This window comes from Leptodactylus fuscus, chromosome 1 (genome assembly GCF_031893055.1).
Source record: "Leptodactylus fuscus isolate aLepFus1 chromosome 1, aLepFus1.hap2, whole genome shotgun sequence".
NCBI lineage: Eukaryota > Metazoa > Chordata > Amphibia > Anura > Leptodactylidae > Leptodactylus > Leptodactylus fuscus.
This window is the reverse complement of record NC_134265.1, coordinates 5,053,154-5,081,013: the sequence shown is the minus strand read 5'-3', so window position 1 is coordinate 5,081,013 and position 27,860 is coordinate 5,053,154. Positions and strand designations below refer to the sequence as shown.

Sequence of the window (27,860 nt, the reverse complement as noted above, 5' to 3'; positions counted from 1 at the left end):
AACTCTCCTGTGTGGCGCCAACGACAGTTGATGGAAACATCTCCATCATATTCTGCACCAGTTGCTTGTGGCAATCACTCATGCGACTGGCCCACTCCTCTACCGGAATAAAATTACAAACATAATTTTTATACCGTAGGTCGAGGATTGCAAAAATCCAGTAGTCGTTGTTCTCCAGGATTTTGGCAATGCGTTTGTCAGTTGAAAAGCACTCCAACATGTATTCAGCCATGTGTGCCAGAGTGTTACTTGGCGTCACTTGGCTGCCCCCACCGGAATGCTCACTCTCCATTTCCTTCTCCATTTCGCCCCAACCACGCTGCAGCAATGGGACGCAATGAACGTCCCCGCTAGCCTCCTGTGTGACAACGAGATCATCTGCCACTTCGTCCTCCTCCTCCCTCAATATACGCTGTGAAGTGGACAGGAGTGTGCCCTGACTATCCTGCTGGGATGTTTCAGCACCTATGCCCGACTCCTCAGCGTCCAATGCGTTATCCCTGATGGCGATGAGGGATTCTCGCATCACACACAGGAGCAGGATTGTGACACTCACGATTGCATCGTCAGAGCTGACCCTCATGGTTGACTCCTCAAAGACACGCAAGATCTCGCATAAGTCTGCCATCCATGGCCACTCATGGTGCAGAAACTGCGAGAGCTGACTCTGAGGAACCCTTGGGTTTTGGAGATGGTTCTCCATCAAGGGTCTCTGTTGCTCACACACTCTACTCAACATGTGGTACGTCGAGTTCCAACGTGTGGGTACGTCGCACATCAGCCGGTGTTCTGGCAGATGGAGGCGTTGCTGGAGGCTTCAGAGGCTAGCAGCGGCTACTGTGGACTTGCGAAAGTGGGTGCACAAGCGCCGCACTTTCACCAGTAGCTCGGCTACATTGGGGTATGTTTTAAAAAACCGTTGCACCATTGAATTGAACACATGGGCCAGGCATGGAACGTGTTGGAGGTTGGCAAGCTCCAGAGCCGCTACTAGGTTGCGGCCGTTATCACACACAACCATGCCTGGGCCCAGGTGCAGCGGCGAAAACCATGTTGTCGTCTCATCAAGGAGGGCATCCCTCACTTCTGAGGCAGTGTGCTGTCTGTCCCACAAGTTTATGAGCTTCAGCTCGGCCTGCTGACGTCTCCCCACGCCAGTGCTGCAGCGTTTCCAGCTGGTAGCTGGGGTCAATGTGATAGCAGAAGAGGTGGAGGAGGAGAAGGAGGATGGTGGTTCAGAGCCCCTGCCAGGAATGTTGGGTAGGGAAATGAGGTAGACCGCCCCAGATTGTGACCTAATCCCAGCCTCAACTAGATTCACCCAGTGTGCCGTCAGTGAAATGTAGCGTCCCTGTCCGCATGCACTTGTCCACGCATTGGTGGTCAAGTGGACCTTTGTGCAAATCGCAGAACTTAGGGCCCGCCGGATGTTGCGTGACACGTGCTGGTGAAAGGCGGGGATGGCACACCGGAAGAAGTAGTGATGGCTAGGGACTGCATAGCGAGGTACCGCACTTGCCATCAGGTCACAGAAGGCCTGAGTTTCCACAAGCCGGAATGGCAACATCTCCTGGGCCAGCAGTTTGGAAATGTGTGCGTTTAAGGCTTGTGCATGGGGGTGGGTAGCGCTGTATTTTTGCCTGCGCTCAAAAGTCTGGTAGATGGTGGGTTGTTGTGAGGAGGCACATGATGGTTCAGGAAAAGGAGGTAAGACAGGAGAAGGAGCTAAGGCAGGAGAAGGAGCTGAGGCAGGAAAAGGGGAGGATGAGGGAGAAGTCTCCAAAGTGGTGGAGGGAGATGTGGAGGTTTCCTGGCTGCTGGTCTGGACTGCAGAGCCAGCACTGGCAACAGTGGGAGAGGCAGTGGCGGCAACGCCGGATGACGATTGTCCTGCGTTTGCTCTCTGCCACTGAGCCCAGTGCTTGTCTTCCAAATGACGGCGCATGGCAGTGGTTGTAAGGTTGCTTTTTTCAGAGCCCCTACTCAGTTTACAGTTGCAGAGTGTGCAAACGGCACTATATTTGTCCGCAGCACATACATTAAAAAAATTCCACACCACCGAAGACCGTGGCCTCGATGAGGGACTTTTTCCAGGCTGGCTACGAGAGGTAACATGTTGGGCCCTGCTGGCTGTGGCCTGGCTTCGGTGAAGCAGCTGTCCTCTGCCTGTGGACATGCCTCTACCTCTATCCACCCTCTTTGGTGCTGCACTTCCCTCCACATCTACACTGCTCTCCCCGCATGACATCCGCCCTGTCCAGGTCGGGTCAGTGGCCTCATCGTCCACCTCCTCCTCGTCCAATTCATCTGACGGCTCCTCCTCTTGCGCACCGACGACGGCAACAGGCTGCCCTGATGGCAACTGTGTGTCGTCATCGTCATCACTGAGGGACGATTGGTGGTCAACAACAACAACAGGAGATAACTGATGCTCCAGTGTTTTGGCATCAGGCAACTCATCTGTTACCTCTGGTGATTCAGGATGTGGTGGGACAGAGAAAGGGACAGTGAATGCAGCCGAAAACAACTCCTGGGAGGTGGGAAAGGTGGGATTAGGTTGCTGGGAAGATTGGGCATGTTGTGAGGAAGGAGGACCAGACTGTTGGGTAGAAGGAGGAGTTGAGGTAGAGTCTGACTGGCTGGTGGAAAATGTGCTGGAAGCATTGTCTGCCAGCCATTGTAACACATCTTCCTGGTGCTCGGGCCTAGTTAGGTTTGTACCCTGCAGCCTACTTAATGTGGCCATCAAGTGACTGTGGAGAAGCGCAATGCTTGCTGCTGCAGAACTGTAGGCACAGTAGACGCTGTTGGTTGAGCACAATCTTGCTCCAAATCTGCATTCCACGCTCCCGTCCTTGTTCTTGTCCTCTTGCGCTAGCCTTGCACATTTTGGATGTATACTAATTCCCTTTTTTATGGTCTATACACCCTTAATAAAAGCTGTTTGACAGGTGTATCAGCAACAAATAACTGCTGGGGATGCCTGCAATTTGGTGTATGGACACCCCCAAAAAAAGTTGACAGTATATAGCAAGAACTCTATACTCCTCTCCCTTTAGTATATAGCTCTGTAAAGAGCTGTTGTTCTTCTTCGGTTTTTCCCTGCCTACTATAAGCTAATGCCTACCTAGCCCTCTGCAGCCATGTCTCTCTCCCTGTCACTGACCGCAAAAATTGCGAATATGCTGGCGGCCGTTCTTATAAATGGGAGGTCACATGTTTTCGGCAGCCAATGGGCTTTTTCATTTTTTTTAACTGCCTCCGTTGTCATAATTCCTGTCCCACCTCCCCTGCACAGTTATTGGTGCAAAAAAAAGCGCCAGGGAAGGTGGGAGGGCATACAAATTTTTACTGCGTATGCGGCCTGGTATTCAATTTGAATCGAATACCTCGAACGGCCTAATATTCGATCGAATAGCTACAGTCATGGCCAAAAGTTTTGAGAATGATACAAATAGTAATTTTTACAAAGTCTACTGCTTCAGTTTTCCTAATGGCAATTTGCATATTCTCCAGAATGTTATAAAATGGCTTAAAGATAGTGTATGACACTGTCAGGGCTTCTAGGACTATATATATCTATAATACATAGTATATAACACTGTCAGGGCTTCTAGGACTATATATATCTATAATACATAGTGTGTGACACTGTCAGGACTCCTAGGACTATATATATCTATATTACATAGTGTATGACACTGTCAGGGCTTCTAGGACTATATATATCTATAGCACATAGTGTATGACACTGTCAGGGCTTCTAGGACTATATATATATCTATAATACATAGTGTATGACACTGTCAGGACTCCTAGGACTATATATATATCTATAATACATAGTGTATGACACTGTCAGGACTCCTAGGACTATATATACCTATAATACATAGTGTATGACACTGTCAGGACTCCTAGGACTATATATACCTATAATACATAGTGTATGACACTGTCAGGGCTTCTAGGACTATATATATCTATAACACATAGTGTATGACACTGTCAGGGCTCCTAGGACTATATATATATATATATAACACATAGTGTATGACACTGTCAGGACTCCTAGGACTATATATACCTATAATACATAGTGTATGACACTGTCAGGACTCCTAGGACTATATATACCTATAATACATAGTGTATGACACTGTCAGGACTCCTAGGACTATATATACCTATATTACATAGTGTATGACACTGTCAGGGCTCTCAGGACTATATATATCTATATTACATAGTGTATGACACTGTCAGGGCTCCTAGGACTATATATATCTATAACACATAGTGTATGACACTGTCAGGGCTTCTAGGACTATTTATATCTATAACACATAGTGTATGACACTGTCAGGACTCCTAGGACTATATATATATATCTATAATACATAGTGTATGACACTGTCAGGGCTCCTAGGACTATATATCTATAATACATAGTGTATGACACTGTCAGGGCTCCTAGGACTATATATATATATATATATATATATATATATATATATATATATATATATATATATATAATACATAGTGTATGACACTGTCAGGACTCCCAGGACTATATATATCTATAATACATAGTGTATGACACTGTCAGGGCTCCTAGGACTATATATCTATAATACATAGTGTATGACACTGTCAGGACTCCCAGGACTATATATATCTATAATACATAGTGCATGACACTGTCAGGACTCCTAGGACTATATATCTATAATACATAGTGTATGACACTGTCAGGGCTCCTAGGACTATATATATCTATAATACATAGTGTATGACACTGTCAGGGCTTCTAGGACTATATATATCTATAATACATAGTGTATGACACTGTCAGGACTCCCAGGACTATATATATCTATAATACATAGTGTATGACACTGTCAGGGCTCCTAGGACTATACACCTATAATACATAGTGCATGACACTGTCAGGACTCCTAGGACTATATATCTATAATACATAGTGTATGACACTGTCAGGGCTCCTAGGACTATATATATCTATAATACATAGTGTATGACACTGTCAGGGCTCCTAGGACTATATATATCTATAATACATAGTGTATAACACTGTCAGGGCTCCTAGGACTATATATATCTATAACACATAGTGTATGACACTTTCAGGACTCCTAGGACTATATATATCTATATTACATAGTGTATGACACTGTCAGGGCTCCCAGGACTATATACAGTCCTATGAAAAAGTTTGGGCACCCCTCTTAATCTTAATCATTTTTAGTTCTAAATATTTTGGTGTTTGCAGCAGCCATTTCAGTTTGATATATCTAATAACTGATGGACACAGTAATATTTCAGGATTGAAATGAGGTTTATTGTACTAACAGAAAATGTGCAATATGCATTAAACCAAAATTTGACCAGTGCAAAAGTATGGGCACCTCAACAGAAAAGTGACATTAATATTTAGTAGATCCTCCTTTTGCAAAGATAACAGCCTGTAGTCGCTTCCTGTAGCTTTTAATCAGTTCCTGGATCCTGGATAAAGGGATTTTGGATAAACAATTCAAGTTCAGTTAAGTTAGATGGTTGCCGAGCATGGACAGCCCGCTTCCAATCATCCCACAGATGTTCAATGATATTCAGGTCTGGGGACTGGGATGGCCATTCCAGAACATTGTAATTGTTCCTCTGCATGAATGCCTGAGGATTTGGAGCGGTGTTTCGGATCATTGTCTTGCTGAAATATCCATCCCCGGCGTAACTTCAACTTCGTCACTGATTCTTGAACATTATTCTCAAGAATCTGCTGATACTGAGTGGAATCCATGCGACTCTCAACTTTACCAAGATTCCCGGTGCCGGCATTGGCCACACAGCCCCAAAGCATGATGGAACCTCCACCAAATTTTACAGTGGGTAGCATGTGTTTTTCTTGGAATGCTGTTTCTTTTTGGACGCCATGCATAACGCCTTTTTGTATGACCAAACAACTCAATCTTTGTTTCCAAAATGAAGTTGGCTTCTCCAAATGTGCTTTTTCATACCTCAGGCGACTCTATTTGTGGCGTACGTGCAGAAACGGCTTCTTTCTCATCACTCTCCCATACAGCTTCTATTTGTGCAAAGTGCGCTGTATAGTTGACCGATGCACAGTGACACCATCTGCAGCAAGATGATGATGCAGCTCTTTGGAGGTGGTCTGTGGATTGTCCTTGACTGTTCTCACCATTCTTCTTCTCTGCCTTTCTGATATTTTTCTTGGCCTGCCACTTCTGGGCTTAACAAGAACTGTCCCTGTGGTCTTCCATTTCCTTACTATGTTCCTCACAGTGGAAACTGACAGGTTAAATCTCTGAGACAACTTTTTGTATCCTTCCCCTGAACAACTATGTTGAACAATCTTTGTTTTCAGATCATTTGAGAGTTGTTTTGAGTAGCCCATGATGCCACTCTTCAGAGGAGATTCAAATAGGAGATCAACTTGCAATTGGCCACCTTAAATACCTTTTCTTATGATTGGATACATCTGGCTATGAAGTTCAAAGCTCACTGAGGTTACAAAACCAATTTTGTGCTTCAGTAAGTCAGTAAAAAGTAGTTAGGGGAATTCAAATCAATAAAATGATAAGGGTGCCCATACTTTTGCACCGGTCAAATTTTGGTTTAATGCATATTGCACATTTTCTGTTAGTACAATAAACCTCATTTCAATCCTGAAATATTACTGTGTCCATCAGTTATTAGATATATCAAACTGAAATGGCTGTTGCAAACACCAAAATATTTAGAACAAAAAATGATTAAGATTAATAGGGGTGCCCAAACTTTTTCATAGGACTGTATATATATATATATATATATATATATATATATATACACACATACACACACAAGTACTAGAAAAAACGCTAAGTGTGAATAGGTACAAAGAATCAAGGTGCACATAGGGCAATAATAAAGTGTTGTAGCTAGGCATGTGACAAAAAAAAAAATGTGTAAAGAGTGATAACACGTGCGCAGTGACGAAGTGAAAAAGTGCTTAAGTGAAATTTAAAAAGATTTTTAATTAAAAACCATATATGAAACTGTTGATAAAGCGTTTTTTTTTTTTTTTTTATAAAATACTTTTATAATACTAATTTTCAATATATCCAAAATACAAAATGTATCGCGTCACAAAATTAGAGAGTAATAACAGTTAAAAAGATCAGAGACATGGATCAGCGGCATAATTATGCTAGATGGTAACATTAAACATATCTATATCTCTAATATTATAATGTCGAGACAATATATTTTGTTGACATGTTTATATACAATGGAATATGATTGCATCACAATATAACAAAACTATGTTAATTATGTAAATCTGTTGTGTATGAGGACATGGCTATGACCTCAATAAATAGACGCGTTCCACACGAAATCGTATGCGTATAAGATGACCCTATACAGAGAGAAAGAAAGAAAGAAAGAAAGAAAGAAAGAAAGAAAGAAAGAAAGAAAGAAAGAAAGAAAGAAAGAAAGAAAGAAAGAAAGAAAAACATAATTAAAAACATAAAATTAAAACAATAAAAAAAATGCAAAGATGCAATGTGTACTCGTTAAGCCACATACACATTATATGCAGACCAACCTTCATGGAAAAATTTATAAAAACTAGAAAATGAAGGAGAAAGGATATGAACCAAAAACAATGCAAAGAAGAAGTTTTAAAAAAAACTTATAAAAAAGAAACAAATGGAATGTTTTCATTCAAACCTCTGGTATGAAGGGTATCCAAGGTATAAATCCAGCGTGACTCTTTTTGTGCCAGAATGCATTTCCAATCTCCGATCCGTGGACCTGGTATAACTTGATCAATTGCTCTGATTCTGAGTAAAGAGGGGTCAGAGTCATGATGTTGCTTGAAATGTTTTGGAATGGTTTTCAATAAAGAATTATCACTTATATCTTTGGAGTTTCGTATATCGATGACATGTTCTCTGATCCTTTTTTTAAACTCCCGACTTGTAAGGCCAATGTAGATCAAGCCGCATGGGCATAATGCGAAGTAGATGACCCCTGTCGAGTTACAGATTAAAGAATGACGTATCTGATAATGGCGTGACTTGTCTGTATTCCAAAAATCTTTGGCGTGATCGACATTTTGGCATGCAATGCATCGACCGCAAGGTTTGCATCCAAGGTCTGGTTTGGAGGTGCCGAAGATACGCAATTGTGGATTAGAGGAATAATGACTTCTCACCAAAATGTCTCTCAAATTTTTGGATGTGCGGTAAGTCACACTCGGATGACTGTTAATATACTTCTTCAGGATCGGATCCTTTGTTAGTATACGCCAGTGCCTGTGGAGGATGCCGTTCATTTCATGACATCTAGAATTGAATGTAGTAATAAATCTGACCTGATTGGCAGATGGTAGGGGTTTATTCCGAAGTCTCAAAGTGTCCCTTCTTTGAGTTGAAAAGGCTCTTATAAATCCACGTTGGATAAATTCCTCTTTGTATCCTCTATCACGGAATCCTTGGCTGAGATCAGAAGAGGCTTCCAGAAAAGATTCATCTGAAGAGCAGATGCGACGTCTTCTCAAAAACTGCCCAATTGGTCTGTTCTGGACAAAATGTTTAGGATGGGAGGTCTGGAAATGCAACAAAGAATTTGTTGATGTTTCTTTACGGAATAGTTTTGTTTGAATATGCCCAACATTATCCACTTCCAATTTAACATCCAAAAAATCTATAGTATGTTTGCTGTATTTGTAAGTCAAAAAGATATTTTTACTGTTATTGTTAAGAAGTGTCATGAATTTCTCGAGCTGTTCTGGAGTGCCCCGCCATATTATGAAAATATCATCTATGAATCTCCCCCAGAAGTGGATGCCTTCCACTCCTGGGGGAGAATCTGTCAGAAATACTAATCGCTCCCAAAAATAAATTCGCATAGGTGGGCGCACATGACACCCCCATTGCTGTACCCTGACATTGAAGATAAAAATTATCTTTGAAGATGAAAAAATTATGAGTCAGGGCGAATTGAAGTAGTCTGAGAATGAACTCACCTAGTTGTTTGTCCATGGAGGACATCCTCAGAAATTCTTGTGTTGCCTCAAGGCCGTCGGTGTGTCTTATCGAGGTGTACAACGATTCAACATCGCATGTTACCATAATCATGTCTGGATCTAAATGTATGCCGTCAATTTTTTGTAGAAAGTCAGTTGTATCTCTGAGATAGGAAGGAAGATTTTCAACTCATGATTTTAAATGATAATCTACATATTGGCATATAGGCTCACATAAGTTGTTATTACCCGACACAATGGGTCTGCCTGGAGGATTTGTTGGATTTTTGTGTATCTTCGGGAGAAAATACATGGTCGCAATGGAAGGTGAGACTGGAAGAAGGTAACTGCATTGATCCTGTGTGATTATGCCGTCAGAAACTGCTTCCTGTAAGAGAATGGATCATTCTGAATTACATTTTTGCAAAGGATTGAATGTAAGTTTTTTATATGATTCACCGTTTTTTAGATGTCTAAAGGCCTCCTTCTCATATAGTTTCTTTGGCCATAAAACTATATTGCCTCCTTTGTCGGAGGATTTTATCACAACATCCTCCATGGCAGCCAGTTCTTTTATTGCATCATTATGTTTTTTACTAAGGTTATTATCGTATATCGTGGAAGATATTTTTCTGAAGTCTGAACTCACAAGATTAACAAACATTTCTACCAAATGGGAGAGTGAAATAGGGGGGGAATCTTTTTGATGACAGGATTAATGTTTTAGGGAACTTACTGTTCTCAGAGTTTGTGGGTTCATCCGATAATTCCTCCAGTATGTGCAAGGCAATTTGCTCTTCCTCAGTTGAAAAAAGGGGAGTAGATGTGGTGTTGTCAAAAAAATTTTTGAAAATTAATTTTCTTGCAAAAAGATGAAGGTCTTTGGTGACTACAAACGGATCAAACCTGGAAGATGGAGAGAAACTTAAACCTAGTCTTAAAACTTCTTGTTGAGATACTGTAAGTGTATGATCTGACAAATGTATAATTTGCAACTGATTTTGTCCCTTACTTATCGCATTCGGCGTGTAGGCTGTATCATTCCTCTTCCGGGATGTCCCCTCCATATGGTCCGGTTTTCTTTTAGATTGTCTTGTGATTCGTCTGTCTCGAAAGTTAGATGTACGACATGAATCGCTTGTTGCTGAATAATGTGAGGAGACTGATGAGGATCTACTCTTCATTGGTTTTGAATTGTATTTCCACTTATATACTCTATTATTTTGGAAGTCAAGAGTGTCACGCTGGTATTTCTTACTCTTTGTTTCACGTATGTGTTTTTCAGATTGATTAATGGCTTCATGCATATCCTTTTTAAAACCTTCCAATTCAATGGTGGAGAGTTTTTTCTTTAAATCACGCTCTAGGTTGTCTATTTCAGCATTTAAATCCTCGAACATCTTTGTGTTATAATCAATCAATAATTCCATCAGAGCCTTACTTGCTGCATTACAGATAGACTCCCATTTATCGGAAAAATCCTGATTCATATTGTTGAAAGAGGGAAAAATCTGTATGCGCAGGCCTCTTGGTATTAACTGTTTGCTGATATAATTTTCAAGGAATGATTTATTCCACCAAAATTTAAGTTGTTTCACTTGTTGATGTTTAAATAATTGCTTAATTTCTCTAATCGAGCGTTGGTCTGCCGTTTCAGATGGTGTACTATTATCCCCAAATACAGATTCTAGTTGGATGCGCCAAGACGCTTCCCTGGCCCTAATATCCATCCTAATAAATGGAAAATCAAATCCCTGTGAAGAGAAATGTAATAGTCAATATACACAAAAAACTAGGGCAAAAAAGGGGCAGAACTATATTAATATTTCTACTGTGCCTGAATCAGGCGAACTGCCACTAGACCTAGATAGGGTTAAATTGTTTTATTTAGGTCTAGAATTGTTTAGGGGATTGTTATTGAACAGTGTTGAGCGAGTAGATCGCCGGCATAGGAATGCGTGTAATCGGCCGAACACCAAAGGGTTAAACGCATCCACTATTCGATGCGTTTAACCCCTTGGCGTTACGCCAATTACATGCATATATGCCGGCGAGGTATTCCATCGAATACTACTTACTCAACACTATTATTGAATTTATTTAGGGGTGTTTCATTTTTTGGGGGGGATTGCATAGATTATATGTGTTTAGGGGTAAGCCTACATAGGGTTAAAATTGTTGTTTGTTTGTTTAAGCTTATCATTTTTTGAGGGGGTTGGGAGATGGTGACAGGGAATGTTCTAGAAGGATGATATATCTCCTCCAGGGTCCTCACTTATGTGTGGTGAGTGAGGGTAGCACAGGGCTGTAGCAAAACCTCACCTGTGCGATTAACCACTTCTTGTCCTACTGCAGCAAGGAGCTCTCATGCACAGGTGGGGGCTGGGGCTCATCAAGGCCCTATAAAACCCTGTCAAGGCCTCAGTCCTGGGAAGTTCCTGGGGGCAAAGAGGAGTTGCTGGATCCTGTCACAACAACCTGACCTCTGGTGAGAGACCTGTGTGACCTGGAGCAAGCCACACCTATAGATAGCGCTCCTGTGTTTAGTTAGCAACTCTAGTGAGCAGGTTTTGTTTTATTGTTTTTGCCTGAAGTTAAAGGGATTCTACCATTAAAGCACTTTTTTTTTTTGTAGATAAGACGTCGGAATAGCCTTTAGAAAGTCTATTTGTCTCTTACCTTTAGATGTGATCTCCACCGCGCCGTGCCTTAGCAATACCAATTTTTACCGGTATACAAATTAGTTCTCTCATAGCGATGGGGGCGTCCCCACTGCTGCTCGAAAACAGGCTCCAGCGACACCTCTATCTTCTGCTGGATCCTCCCCTTCTTTCTTCGGCGTCACCTCTGACACCTGCGCAGTTGGCTCTGCCGGCAACTATAGTTCCGAGGCCGCAATTGCGCGCAATGCGCAGTCGGCTCTACTAGTGTCTAACTGGCAGAGCCAACTGCGCAGGTGTCGGAGGTGACACCGAAGAAAGACAAAGAAAGAAGGGGAGGATCTAGCAGAAGATAGAGGCGTCGCTGGAGCCTGTTTTCGAGCAGCAGTGGGGACGCCCCCATCGCATTTCCAGCGCTGGGGGATGCCCCCATCTCTGCGAGAGAACTAATTCGAATACTGGTAAAAAACCGGTATTGCTAAAGAACGGCGCGGCGGAGATCGCATCTAAAGGTAAGAGATGAATAGCCTTTCTAAAGGCTATTCCAACGTCTTATCTACAAAAAAGTGTTTTAATGGTAGAATCCCTTTAAGGCCTGTTTTTGTTAAATAAATGTACAGGGTAAAACTTGTTTATACCAGATTCTTGTGTGTCTGTCTCTGACTGTCTGGGTCTGCACCTGCTACCGCTGAGCCTACTCCCCCACAGGGTCAATAATAAATTCATGTAGGGGGCTTTTATGTGTATATTTTTCAATGCCATTGTGGTATTATATAGTTTAAATGTGTTTGGATTTTTTTTTGGGTTTTTTTTTTGTGTGTGTGTGGGGGGGGGGGGGGTAGAAAGCCTTAATAATGGTTTGTGGCAGTTACTGTTACCCTATGTATTTAAATACATAGACTATTATTATTATTATTATTAAAACTAGCACAAAAGCCGCCACAAACCATGTGTAAACCCTTTATATACACAATTGTTTTTTTATCCCTAAACTTCTCCAAAAAAAATTCTATAGGGATGAATATATTCACCCTTCAATGCGGCATACTTTGTGCTGGCACCCAGCTTTCCAAGGAAGAGATCAATAGATTTATTGATATAGATTTAAAATCAATATATCTATTGATTTGTCCTCTAAAAAGATGGGTGCCGGGCAGGGGCGTAACTACTGAAGCATTGGTTGCAACAGGGCCCAGGACATCCAAGGGCCCAGCGACTGCTGTGTTTTTTTTTTTTTTTAATAGGCCATTACTGGCTGGAGTTACTAACTGGAATTAAATACTACTGACAATAATGAGCCAGTGTTGCCGGGTGCTCAAGATGGCGGACATGGATGTCCATGTGGTAACTCATGTGTTGGTCACGTGCTTGTCATGTGTAAGCGCCCATCTTATTCTGTAACCTATTATAATACACATTTCTATGTGATGTATTGTGTGACGCTTAAGTTGGCATAAAGCCATTATTTCCCCTTATAATCCTGTGCGCAGCCTCAATAAACCTGAGAGAATTATCAGAGAGAACAAACATCGTGTTCTGATGGGTTTTCTTCCCAAGCTCGTTATAATTAATGGATTTGGACATCTCCTGACAATCTGAGACTGGAACCTCTTGGGTTCCGATGATAACACGCAAACAGCTTGCTACATACACGTCACACACAGACAGCTCAACTGCATACACATCACACACAGACAGCTCCACTACATACACGTCACACACAGACGGTTCTGCTACATACACGTCACACACAAACGGCTCCTCTACATACACGTCACACACAGACGGCTCCACTACATACACGTCACACACAGACGGCTCCACTACATACACGTCACACACAGACGGCTCCACTACATACACGTCACACACAGACAGCTATGCTACATACACGTCACACGCAGACGGCTCCGCTACATACACGTCACACACAGATGGCTCCGCTACATACACGTCACACACAGACGGCTCAGCTACATACACGTCACACACATAACTTATTAAGGGTAAAGGCTAAATACTAGACGTCGTAAGGACCTTCTGCCGTCACAAGGTCACATGACCAGATAGGCGTGTCTTTAATTGTAAGCAGGACCTTCCACTGTGGTAGCTGCTAAATCCTAGTGGGCTAAAGGACTTCCGGTGACGTCGTGACCATGTGATCAGACTCTGATGTGGGCGGAGCAATTCAGGACAGTGCCGAGTTACACAGGAAGAGAAGGCTGCAGTGAATGGAGACTGGAAGGTAAGCTGGAGGGAAGAGACAGTATGTGTAAGTAAGATGGGGTAATTAGGGTGTCAGGCTGTGTGTGAGCGTGATAGGGGGCTCAAATCAAATCAAACAGGCTTTATTGGCACGTCCAAATAGATATTTGGCATTGCCAAAGCTAGTAAAGTGTGTGTGTGTGGGGGGGGGGGAGTAGTGGTTGGTATGAGGGGGTGGGGTGGTTGATTTTGGGTATACATGAGTCCCCCTGCGAACTTCCGGTTGGCACATGCGCAATGGAAGGGCGGCAAGAAGACTTCCTGTTCCTTAGTGAATTAACCAGGGCTGGGTATGTACTTCAGGGTATGGTTCTCGGGTTACGACGAGCCTGCTGCAGAACCTCATTTTCTGAATGCTATACAGTGTATAGCATTCGGCAAATGAAGGCTGATTGTGTAGCAGGCTCGTCCTTGCTACGAGCAGGTAAGTATGCTGTTACCAGTTGACTTTTTCTCATTGAAATGAATAGACCAGCGTTGATTGGCCAGTTGCCAGTGATTTGGCCAATCAACGCTGGTTCTGCCAGAGGCTCGTCTGAGGAGGCGGAGTCTAACATCGGACTATTCATTCCAATGAGAAAAACTCTTGCCTGCCCGTAGCAAGGACGTGCCTGCTGCAGAATCAGTGTTCATTTGCCGAATGCTATACATATATATAGCATTCGGCAAATAAATATATATACTGTATAGCATTTAGCAAATGAGGTTCTGCAGCAGGCTCGTCGTAACCACGAAACAGTATGCCTATACCCCTGCTAGACATGGCAAACTCTCAAAACCGGAAAGAGATCTTCGACCGGAAATAGGAAGGGCGGGACTTAATCCTTTGTTATTGTTGTCAAAGGGGGACTCATGTATTACAGTCCGTGGAGTCTCATCTTCCTCTTAGTTGGTGACCGCTATATGGGGGGGGGATTGGGGTTCAGGTTGTGTGTGAGCAAAATTGGGGAGCATATATATATATATATATATATATATATATATATATATATATATATAGGGCTGTTCCTTCCATGGCTGAGATAATATTTGTGTCTTTTGCCCTCTGAGGTGTCGGCAGTTCTGGAAACATTTGTCGGTGGTTGTCCTGGGCTGTTTCCATCCCTCCCATAGACGTAAATAGTAGTCAGGGCCTTCACCCTACGATATAAATCACATGATGGCGTTATTCTACAGGTCGCTACAGTTACACTGATATCACATTTATACCGGGTTTAGGTTTTATTACTTCTACGCTAGAAAGAACTCACTGAATCATTTCTTGTTGTCTCGCCATATTCTGAGCCTGAACTTTCATCTGTCTCCATAGTGGTGCGAGGGCTCGGTGTCTGCGGGATCAAGGTTGTGATATTTTTTTATTTTTGTATTTGTTGTTGGTTTTTCGTCATCTTTATTTATTACCAAAATGGAATGTGCCATGTATCTACACATACTAGAGCCTGATCCGGAAGCCCCCCCTATACTCCTTACTAACCCTATTTATTCCATGGGATTCCGTGTAGTGATTACATTGTCTCATTTTCTCTCCATTCAGGTTCCTACAATATAGAATCCTCTCAGTATCTTCTATATAAGAGAATATTCCTGAGTGATCCATCAAGGATGGAAAGAGACAGGAACAAGATGGCGGAAAGTCTATTAAATCTCACCCTAGAGATCATCTACCAGCTTACTGGAGAGGTGAGAGATTCTGATGATGTCATCATGACATCATACTTATCTATAGTAATAACAGATGATATGACTGGAGAGGTGATGGACTCTGGACATGTATGTAGTGAGATTTATTAATGTGTCTCCCCATAACCAGGATTACACAGTAGTGAAGAAGACCTCTAGTGGGTGCTGTCAGGCTCCTGTGTATGATGGATATGGGGGAACGCTGAGCCCATTCCCGGGGCCTTCACCTCATCCCCTGATACAGGAGGAGATCAATGGACAGAAGATCCTAGAACTCACCAACAAGATGCTGGAGCTGCTGACTGGAGAGGTGACAGTGCTGGGAATGCTGGGACATTATACAGTAACTGGAGGGGTCGGGGTGATGACTGTATCATTGTGTTGTCAGGTTCCTATAAGGTGTCAGGATGTCGCTGTCTATTTCTCCATGGAGGAGTGGGAGTATTTAGAAGGACACAAGGATCTGTACAAGGAGGTGATGATGGAGGACCAGCAGCCCCTCACATCAGCAGGTAATAGACATGACTATATACACATGGACTTCCATTATTTGTATGTACAGAATGAATTCAGTCCCTGTCTGTGTTTCCTACAGGTAGATCCAGTAAGAGGACAACACTGGAGAGATGTCCCAGTCCTCTTCTTCCACAGGATGATGATCAGGTAGATGGAGATATTCCCTATGATGTGTAGACGGGCTGTGAAGTCCTTGTGGTCAGTCTTGGGTTCTCCAGCAGTATTAGATGTGTTATACTTGTGTAATGAGAGGTGAAGATGGAGGATGAAGCTGACCATAGACATTACATGGAGTCTTGATCTTCTCACAATCATCTGGCTATGGAGATTGCAGGTTGGAATAAGAAACCATCAGGTTGGATTTCTACCGATCTGATCCTTTATCTCTCCTGAGACAAAACTCTGGATGTATCTGGTAGAATCTGATCTCCTCCACTGACACAACCTGAAGCAGGTCTAGCCAGGCCGAGTATACATGTGTATGAGGATCTTGTGGTTGTTATTGAGACAACATGTAATATCTATGTCCAGCTTATAAAAGACTTTCGCTAAGGTAACTCCTTTTGTCAGGTCATTTTGGCCACCATGCACCATGATCTTTCCATGATCTTTTCTGCTCATCTAGAACATTCTTTGTGACTTCCCCTTTGTCCGGTGACTTTTACATTATTTGTTTCACAGATTTTCCATCAGGATAAAGATGTGAGCGACATGAATGCTATATCTATGAGAATAAAGGAAGAGCCCTATGTGAGTGGTGATGAGGAGTGTGAGGAGGACATTCCTACAGGGACCCGCCCAGGTGAGGAGTCACCACTATATAAAGCACAGAAGGGTCACTGATTCTCCTTATTCAGCAACTCACTTTTGTCCTTTTTCAGCTTTTCAATTTGAGGGGATCCCCCCCCCTTCTCTCCCCTGCTTATCCCACCACAATACGACTCCTGGGTTCCTAGGGTCTGATAGACAGGTAGTCTAACAGCAGCTTCCAGGCTATCATTTATGGATGAATATTAGGTCAATCCAGAAACAGGGTCTAATAGGTGTCAGTTAAATGTACAATATACAAAATAAGGGCCTCTTCACACGGAGTATACAGTCGCTGATTCTGAACGTGTTTTACGTTCTGAATCAGCGGCGTTAAAATAGATCCCATTGCATTCTATGGGAGCCGGCATACGTGCGCTCCCCATGGAAATGAATGGGCTGCTTTTTTCCCTATTGCTGTCAATGTGATACACGCGTATGCCGGAACCCATAGAAAGCAATGGGATCTGTTTTAACACCGCTGATTTGGAACGTAAAACATGTTCAGAATCAGCGAGCGTATACTCCGTGTGAAGGGGCTCTAAAAGGTAGGTTACTAATGAGAGTAAAATAAAAAGTCCCCAAAATTTCATTAAATGCAAATACTACAAAACTAGGTCAGGACAGTCCAAACCCCTGATTAATGGAGTCCAGGTGTTGGTCTTTGGTCAACCACGAGAAGGTAGAGTTACTAAATCGGTTCTTTAGCTCTGTATAGGAAGAGTAGCCATCCTGTTGTCCATCATGAAATCTTTTATCCCACCCAAACACACATGTATGTGACATGTAAGCTTTTTCCATCAACTCTTTCCCTTCATCTGTCCAGTCCAGCAGCGTTCGGGGCATTTTCTGGCAGAAGTCCTTGCCACAGTTGACCACTGAGGCCAATCAGCCACCTAAGGAAAGGCTTCTATACCTACATACGTCAACTGTGACGTCCCGGTTCCATTCCTTAGGCCATAGATTTGCTTCATCCAGAACTTTACATTCAGCAAAGACTTCCACTGGAATAAGTTGGACTGGACAGTGATGGGAGACACCGGAGTCCTCTGAGGACAGGCGAGTATGGTTTTTGTCTTTAATTTTTCACCTTCTCAGGCCTGCTGGCAAAAATCTGTAATTCCTGGACCTCTTTAAGCCTGCAAGGTCTACATAGCGGCCCTCATTGATTTACACAGGTGCTCTGGGCCTTAGGAGATCTTAAAATTAGGTAAATCCAAACACTCATGAATGGAAAGACACAATAGATTGTAACGTTTCATTATTTATCAACAAGAAAGCCAAAAAGGAAAAGCCATGTGAGAAAATCCAAGGGCACCTGATGCATCACTATCCTATAGAACCAGCAATAACCTGAAGTGGATTACTTCCCGTGTGACTTTTTCATTGTTCTCGAGGAATTTTAGTCCACTCTTCTTTGAGGTTTCTGGTCATTCACTGAAGGTACCACCGTGGCATTTCCATTCGGTTAAAGTCTAGACTGAGCCATCGATCTCTTCTTTTTTTAGCCATTGTGTTGTCGATTTGTTAGCATGCACTGCATAGTCTGACCTTGGGTTGAATTTGTTGAGACATCTACTCTTGAGAGGATTGTCAAGTGTCTTAATTGTTTTCCATTTGTGAATAATCCTTCTCACTGTAGATTCATGGACCTCCAATTGTTTGGCAATGGCCTTTATAACTCTTTCCAAATTGATGGGTGGCAGCAATTACTCTAAGATCACTGCTAATGTCTTTCCTCCTTGGCATTGTGGCAAATACTTACCTTCTTAATTCCTATAGAAGGTTTTAAACACCTTGCTTCCTCATTTTGGCTTAGTTTTTATGAAAATATATAAACACAATGTCTCATTGTCATGTGATGTTGTTCATTTGAGGTTGTGTGTACCTAATTTTAAGACCTTCTATATACCAGATTTTATAAAATTATGTCCTGTATGTAAAACCATACAATTCAAAGATGGATGTATATCTACATGGGTGGTTCTTTTCTTACTGTCTTACTGTTGGTAGGAGTAATGCCTGCAGGATAATAAATCTGGTTCTACTGGGTCCATTATACTAATTTGGATTACTACAACCGCTTTCGAGATGCCCAAGCTTCGTCTCTGATGTTAACACATAGCGGAATTTCTTGCTGATTTCAGCCATATTCCACCTCACAAATTCCGCTCTGAATCGGCCTCCCATTTTTGTTAGCCAGAGATTGAAGCAGAAATAAAAAAATAAAAAGAGTCTTGCTCGATATTGTCACAGCTTATTCAGCCTGCACCTCCACCAGCACAGGTATGAGATGATCTGGTCATTGTGGGCTTGGCAGACGAGCTAAACCTCACATCTAGTGTTAGAACTTTTACTGCTTTCATACTCTGTCTTGTGCTGTACATTTAGATAAGACTAGGTAAATTGTCGGAGCTCCGCCGATTTGAGAGGTTGCCCATATAGTGTAGACCTGGTTGTAAAACAATTCACAGCTCTTACTTGATTTTACTTTAATTTCTTGTTGTTTTTTTCTTCTACTATGGAATATTGAGTGTTGTATCTAGGTAGGGCAGTGACGTGATGTAATGTATATTTCTCTATGGACTTGCCCTTATTGTTATTGTTGATCATTTTTGGTAGCCTGACATCCTCCGTCTTCTGCAGTCTATTATTAGATTGTCACCGGTTTTGCCACCACTGTCTTAGATACTAATTGAGTATCAATATAAATTTTTATAAACAAATTATGAATTATTTTTCACAGATGACTGTACCAGGAGCTCAGAGGGATATCTTATCTCTACAGATTATAAAGCAGAGGATCATGGTATCACACAAGATCCATATGAAGAACATGTGATTACCTCAGATATATCCTCAGCCCGTCACAACAAAGATCTATCATTTGATCCCTTTATACCCGTCCAATCTTCTGCTTCATCACTGACTGTGAAGGATAGTAAAAGTCACAGTAAGGATGTTGTACATCAGAAAATTTACACAGGGGCAAAACTATTTTCATGTTCAGAATGTGGCAAAAGTTTTACTCAAAAAGCAACTCTTGTTGCTCATCAAAGAATTCACACTGGAGAGCGTCCGTTTTCATGTTTGGAATGTGGAAAATCTTTTAACTATAAATCAACTCTTGTTAATCATCGAAAAATTCACACCGGGGAGAAGCCATTTCCATGCTCAGAATGTGGGAAATGTTTTTCCTTTAAAGCAGATCTTGTTAAACATCAGAGAATTCACACAGGAGAGAAGCCATATTCATGTTCAGAATGTGGACAGTGCTTCCGTCATACGTCTTCTCTAATTACACATCAAAGAACTCACACAGGAGAGAAGCCATTTACATGCTCGGAATGTGGTAAAGGTTTTACCCATAAATCATATCTTGTTAAACATCAGATACATCACAGAGAAGCTGAGACAGTCTCGTGTCTAGAAAGTAGGAAACATCACAGCAATAAATTAAATCTTGTTAAACAACGTCGAGCTCAGACAGGAGCAAAGGTATTTTCATGCCTAAAATGTAACAAATGTTTTAGTGTGAAATCAAATCTTGTTAGACATCAAAAAATTCACACAGGAGAGAAGCCACATTCATGTTCAGATTGTGGGAAATGTTATACAGATAAATCTTCTCTTGTAAGACATCTAAGATTTCACAATGGAGATAAGTCAAATTCATGCACCGAATGTGGGAAATGTTTTACAGATAAATCAGCTCTTCTGAGACATCAAATAATTCACACAGGAGAGAAGCCATATTCATGCTCAGAATGTGGGAAATGTTTTACTCGGAAATCAATTCTTATTGACCATAAAAACACTCACACAGGAGAGAAGCCTTATATATGCTCAGAATGTGGGAAGTGTTATAGTGAGAGATCAAGTCTTCACCATCATCAGAAAATTCACACAGGAGAGAAGCTATTTTCATGCTCAGAATGTGGGAAATGTTATAGTGAGAGATCAGGTCTTCTCTATCATCAAAAAATTCACACAGGAGAGAAGCCATTTTCATGCTCAGAATGTGGGAAATGTTTTACTTGGAAAGCAAGTCTTGCTGAACATCAAAAAACTCATACAGGAGAGAAGCCGTTTTCATGTTCTGAATGTGGGGCTTGTTTTGCTCAAAAATCATACCTTGTTATCCATCAAAGAATTCACACAGGAGAGAAGCCATTTTTATGTTCAGAATGTGGGAAATGTTTTAGTCGGAAATCATATCTTGCCGACCATAAAAGAGTTCATACGGGAGAGAAGCCATTTTCATGTTCAAACTGTGCAAAAAGTTTCAGTCTTAGATCAACTTTAATTACGCATCAGCGGAGAAGGCATTTTCATGTACCGCATGCGGAAAATGTTTTATCCAAAAGTCAGCCCTGAAGTCACATCAGAAGGTTCACACAGGAAAGGAGCCTTATTCATGTCTAGAATGTGGGAATATATTTTTCTTTAAATAAGAGCTTGTTAGACATCAGAGAATTCACACAGGAGAGAAACCAGGGAAGAAGGCATATTCATGTCCATGTGGGAAATCTTTTACTGTAAAGGCATCTCTAGTTGCACATCAAAGAACTTATACGGAGCATGACAGTTTCATGTCCAGCGTGTAAAATCTTGTAGTCACTTCTGTAAATTTCATTTCATACAAGACAGGTCATACAGGGATTTTTTCCTTGAAATTCATTTGATTGACAATTAGTATAAGAATAAAATACAATCGTTGCACACCATTTTGTAAATTTTGTTTTTAACTGTTTTTTTAATATTTTTATGTAAAGTATAAGGGGATACAAAGAGGTAAGCAGGGTACATAAGCCGTAATCAACACAATTTTTTTTTCTTTTAGTATAATTTAATAGGTCTTCATTAGAGATGAGCGGACAGTAAAATATTCAATATTCGTTTCTAGTTGCACATAAAAGAACTTATACGGAGCATGACAGTTTCATGTCCAGTGTGTAAAATCTTGTAATCACTTCTGTAAATTCTAGTTCATACAAGACAGGTCATACAGGGATATTTTACTTGAAATTCATTTTATTGACAATTAGTATAAGAATAAAACACAATCTGGGGCCACACAGTGGCTCAGTGGTTAGCACTGCAGCCTTGCAGCGCTGGAGTCCTGGTGTTCAAATCCCACCATAGGCAAAAAACCATCTGTAAGGAGTTTGTATGTTTTCCCCGTGTTTGCATGGATTTCCATCCCATATTCAAAAAAGACATAATGATGGGGAAAAAAATGTACATTGTGAGCTCTATGTGGGGCTCACAACAATCTACATTTATAAAAAAAAGAATAATAATAATACAATCGTTACACACCGTTTCGTAAATTTTATTTTTAACTGTTTTCTTTTTATATTTTTATGTAAAGTATAAGGGGATAGAGAAACAAAGAAAGAGGTAAGCAGGGTACATAAGCCATAATCAACGCAATTTTTTTTCTAAAGCAGCAGGTACCTGCAAAGTTTGGGTGTATGGTTGTTTGTGTGTTTGCATGTTTAGCTGTTTGTTCTTCAATGCCGCATAAACGCCTCGACGTATTTGGCTGAAATTTGTCACAAACATAGTTTCCAGTCTGGATTAAAACATAATTATTATAGACTAGCTGGCACAGATATGTAGTCTTATAGGTAGGAGATATCCGTATCCTGCTATGATTTAGAAATAGGCACTTTAATCTACTCTGGTTTGGGGTGGAGCAAGGGAATCGGCAGGGGAGCTAAAACTGGTCTGAACTAGTACATGGAAATTAGCACATAATTAACTTGGGCTATCAATGTAACACCCAGCTAGGAGTTTTTTTAAGGGGTTAATTTGGACGGCTCAGGATATGAGGTGTTGTAATTGGATTGGGAGTGGATATATACTATGCACTCAAATGACCCTAACCACCTGCTAGTCTCCATATGATATACTGCTCATACAAACATATCGCAGAGTGAACGGTGACCTTGAATAGGGTTTATGGTATTAGAAGCCGGAAAATACATTTTATACCAGGGGGCCAAAAGTGGATATTAACCTTTTAATCAGATATGTTAAAGGTTAAGTTTTATACATTTTTTCTTTTGGGGGGTACACATTTGGACTGGATTAAAACATAGACTACTTTTCCTCACGCTAACTGACATGGCTTCTTGGCAGAAGGCTCAGAAACCCAAGACTGATAACAGCAGCTCTATAATCCACGAGACTCCTTACCATTTACTCGCATTGCTCTCCTCCGGGGTAGCCCCCTAACCCCAGTGACTAACATTTACATGTTTTTGGTGACCTTGGCCACGCACTTTAGGCTTACCTACTCCAGTGGCCACCCTTACCCACGCTCAATCGCTCCGGCCAGGATGCCAACGCTGCACCGTTTCTACCTACACAATTTGCTCCGGGACGTGGGCAGTTGACACATACTGCTGGCGATCTCCACGCAAGCAAGAAAACCAGTGAGTTCGCACCTGACACTCTTCTGGGGACAGCGGGTCCACATCCAAGCTGCCCTGCTCATGTCCTCTGTCCTCCGCCAAAGGCTTCCAACGCAGATGTCCCGCCACATTACATTAGTTCCTTTATGCGGAGGGGCTGACAGTGCCCTGTTCCTCAGTTACTCCTTCGGAAAATACAAAATATACCCTCACTACTTGCTAAGATAATTCAACTGCTCAGGGTCCCACAAAAATATGCTATACAGTATCTAAAACACACACATTCCCTGTTGTCATACAGCAGCACAATGTGGGGTATTTCTGCTCCTGCGTGCTGGTAGGACAGATGGAATATTTTAATCAGCAATTAATTTAAATATGCATAACTAGGCCTTATAAGAGGGCACTAGAGCCTCCCCCCGTGTGTTTTTTTTCTGTCCTTCGGACTTTGTGTCCTCCTTGACTGGGTTTTGTTACCTCTCCTCGGCCTGTGTACGAGGTCCCAGTTCGTTTTCTTTTGTTAATTTTCTTTGATTTTCTGCCTAGGGCAGAAAAGTGAGAAGAAAGTTCGGCTTTGCGGGCTGCCTATCTGGTCAGTCAGCCGCAGTGCGGCCTGGCCCGGTCAGTCTTCCGCCCGCTTGCGGTTAGACTGCGTTTTTGCAGCCTTGTTTTGGGCCGTGCTTGCAGCCTAGCCTGGCTTACTTGCTGCTTACCTTAGTGGCAGGCTCTTTCGGCCTACTTCCAGTCGCTTGCTCCACTTCCAGCCTACTGCTAAGCCGTCAGTCTGGTCAGGGGCAGGCCTTGGGCGGTGTTGGTTAGCTCCCCGCCCTTGCGGCCAGCTCCTTGCTTGTGGGGCAAGATCTTTATGTTTTATCCCTGCTTTTCTTTCAGGGTTTCAAGGATCTGAGCCCCTCTTTTGTTCTCATTATGTTTTGGAGTGCAGGGCTCTGTTGGCAGCAGGTGGCCACGCCCCTTCCGGCCCCTTCCCTATAGGAGATTCCTCGTCTGGAGGCTCTGGGCCTTACTAGTTACTAGTGGGGCTTGCTGGCACTAGCCTGTATTTGTGTAGCTGTTGCTTCATTGGTTTGGAGCTTCTTGTGCTATTCAGCCCAATTATTCAAGTGCTAAGTGGCCTTTCCGTGATTATGCAGGTCTTGCTATTATTTTCCTATGGTAATAAACTAAAGTGTTTCTTTCCGTAGAGTGAGTGGCTTGTAGCCCAGTATGTCTTCTACTACCCCTCCTCCAGAAGACCATAGAAGACAGAAGTCTTCCTCTAAAAGGAGGCATCAGGCCTGCGCTGAATGCGAAATTCCCCTGCCTGATAGTAGGTATTTTTCTCACCGAAAAAAAAAAATTTTTTTTGGAAAAGAAAAAAAAAACAGAGGGAAAATAAATATTTTTCCTTTCCCTTTGGCCCAGGCTATGTATGGGTCCGCTGCCATTCTAGCAGAGGCCCTCCTTCCGAGAACATTTCTACTCAAGACGTTATTGTCTGGGTAAAAGACTTCATGGTGAGTTTTGTCTTTTTTTCCTGACATCCAGCCGTTGGACGCCCTTTTTTCTCTCTGTTTCCATTACAAGAACAAAGGACATCAGGGATTCCATTTCCCACATCGCCAAGAAACAGCACACTGATAGGCGCTGTTTGTCCTTGCCATCGATTAACCATGGACGACCAAACTGTTTCTTTGGACGAGGATGTCAATTCCAGCAGACCCATACTCCCCATGGATAAGATGGGGAAACTGCTGAAGTCCATCAGGCGACTAGGATGTTGATGACAAAGCCTCCTCATCCACCTCTGGTGGGCGGAGGGCCTTCCATGTGGATACAGCCCTAGCCAGGCTGATGGAAACGGAATGGAAACATCCGGAAAGAGCTCATCTAGCCTCCAGAGTATTTAGAACCGTGTATCCGATCTCCGCATCCCAGATGGATAGATGGGGCCCTCCACCTAAGGTGGATATGGCCATGGCAAAGTTCTCCCGCCATACAGTGGTACCTCTGGAGGATGGCTCTAATTTGCAAGACCTGCTGGAGCAACGCGTGGACGGGGACCCTCAGGAAATGTTATTCTGCCTGCTCTGCGCAATCTTCGGTGGCCATATCCTCCACCATTGTGGCTGACACTCTTCGTTCCCAACTTCAACAACTGGAACGAGATATCGATTCTGGGGTCCCTAAGGATGAGATTCTCTCTCATCAATGTCCTCCCAGTGCACTGCTACTGATTATCTGGGCATGGCTTCCCATCAACAGTTAAAGTAGCTTCTAAGGCATGGAACTATCCACTGCCCCAGAGACCCGCCTGGATTAAGCCCTGGAGAGCGGACACCGCCTCAAAGTTCGTCTTGTGTGCCCTTCCATTCGAGTCTGCTGGCTTCGGGCATGCCCTGGACGATTTGATGGAAGGTTTGGCGGACACCAAAGGCAAATCATTACCCCGGGCTGCAAGAGAAAGACGAGGGCCTTCTGGTAGAGGTCGTGGCTCTTCCCGTCCCAAACCACAGCCAGGTAGGCGCTCAAGATTCCGCCAAGAGACTCTGGACATGGTCGTGCTAGAGACGACCCCAAGAAGAAGCCTAACTTTTGACGGGTGCTCGCTCCTTGCGGACAACATCCCTGTGGGAGGCCAATTCTCCCACTTTATCCTGCGTGGCAAACTTCCATTCAAGACCCCTGGGTACTTCAAGTCATCGAGAGAGGTTACGCCATCAAATTATCTCAGCCACCTTTAGACAGCTTCGCATCAACTTGCCCTCTCCCTGTCATTCAACAGTCCATCGTGGAGAACTCCATTCGGGAGTATATGCAGAAGGGCGCCTTGGGAAAGGTACCTCCTTTGGGCAAGGAGAGTTGAGGGTCACACTAGATCAAAGGATCTCTACTTGTATGGACCCATTGTTCAACCACACAGGAAGTTCCTCAGGATTGCCATCCAGCTCCCCGGTCACAGGGAGCATTACCAGTTTGCCGCTCTACCCTTCGACATTTCATCCGCTCCTTTAACCTTCACCAAGGTGGGGGCTCCAGTCTCCGCTGCCCTCAGGCTTTAGGGTCTGTTCATAGTTCCCTATCTGGACGACTGGCTTATAAAAGCTCGGTCACTCCCAGTCCTCCAACATCATCTTCTGATAGCCACCACCTTCCTGTAGAGGTTAGGTTGGCTAATCAATTGGGAGAAGTCAGAGGTGATTCCATCCACCCGGAGGAAGTTTCTAGGATTCCTCCTGGACTCGGAGACTCTGCAGATCTCTCTTACCAGTCCAAGGAAGTTGAGAATACAGACGGCTGCCCAGTTTCTCTACAAGACTCGGCGGATATCTATCAGGACCGCCATGAGATGCATTGGCCTGATGTCCTCCTCGGCCAAGGCGTTCCCTTGGGCTTTATGGCATTTGCGTCCCCTTCAGACGGAAGTGTTGAGTGCCTGGAACAGGTCTCCACAGGGGTTGCGCTAGAGGATCTGCCTTTCTCCCAGTACCTGTCTTTCCCTCAGATGGTGGAAACACCTGAAAGATGGAAGGTCCTTGGTACAACCAGAGTGGACCCTATTGACAACAGATGTATCCCAAATTGGATGGGGAGCCCATGTAGACAAGAGGACTGTTCAAGGGGATTGGAGCAGCTCGGAAGAGAGATCCTCCAATCAGAGGGAAATCAAGGCTATTTACCTAGCACTGATGCACTTCACCCCATACCTCAAGGGGAAGACTGGCAAAGTGCAATCAGACAACATGACGTCAGTTTTGTACCTAAACAGGCAGGGAGGTACCAGGTCCAGACTTCTCCTGAAAGTGACAAATCTGATATTTGCCTCGGCCGAGACAAACCTGTCCCAGTTGACCAATGTTCACATCAAGGGCTCTCCGAACATAGTAGCGGATCAGTTGAGTCAAGGTATTATTATATCAGGAGAATGGTCCCTCAATCCAGAGGTGTTCCAACGTATTGTCCAGATGTGGGGGCTTCCAGAAGTTGACCTCATGGCAACCCGACTCAACGCCAAGGTGGAGAAGTTCAGCTTTCTGTACCAGGAGGACGATCCCTTGGCAGTGGATGCCCTGTACATCCCATGGAGGTTCAGGCTGGTTTACATATTCTCTCCAGTTCCCATCATTCCCAGAGAATTGATGAAAATAAGGCAGGACCAAGTCCAGGCGATTGCCATCATCCCGTTCTGGCCGAAAGGACTTGGTTTGCCCAGCTCATACAGATGAGTCAAGGCATTTACTGGAGGCTTCCCCCCTCTCCCAGACCTGGTCACTCATGGTAGACAGAAATGCCAGGATCTGGTGAGATTCAACCTGACAGCCTGGAGGTTGACCAGTCCCTATTACTGAATAGTGGACTGTCAAAGGCCGTACTGAGAACGCTTGCCCATGCAAGAGCGGATTCCACCAGGCAGGATGTGGAGGATCTTAGATGCTTGGTGCTCTGAACGCAGGATTG

The 27,860-nt window shown here is 43.1% G+C and overlaps 1 protein-coding gene and 1 pseudogene across 1 annotated transcript in view; one reads left to right on the top strand and one right to left on the bottom strand.

Annotated features, from left to right (window-relative positions):
- The window catches only part of LOC142192831 (uncharacterized), a 319,569-nt pseudogene that overhangs the window by 229,685 nt on the left and 62,024 nt on the right, over positions 1–27,860 (bottom strand).
- The window catches only part of LOC142190910 (uncharacterized), a 33,193-nt gene continuing 22,193 nt past the window's right edge, over positions 16,861–27,860 (top strand). The window contains exons 1-2 of the mRNA XM_075262322.1: positions 16,861–16,978; positions 19,730–21,247. Of these exons, the coding sequence (XP_075118423.1) occupies positions 16,888–16,978; positions 19,730–21,247 (1,609 nt within the window). The 5' untranslated portion in view covers positions 16,861–16,887. The remainder of the gene's footprint in view (positions 16,979–19,729; positions 21,248–27,860) is intronic.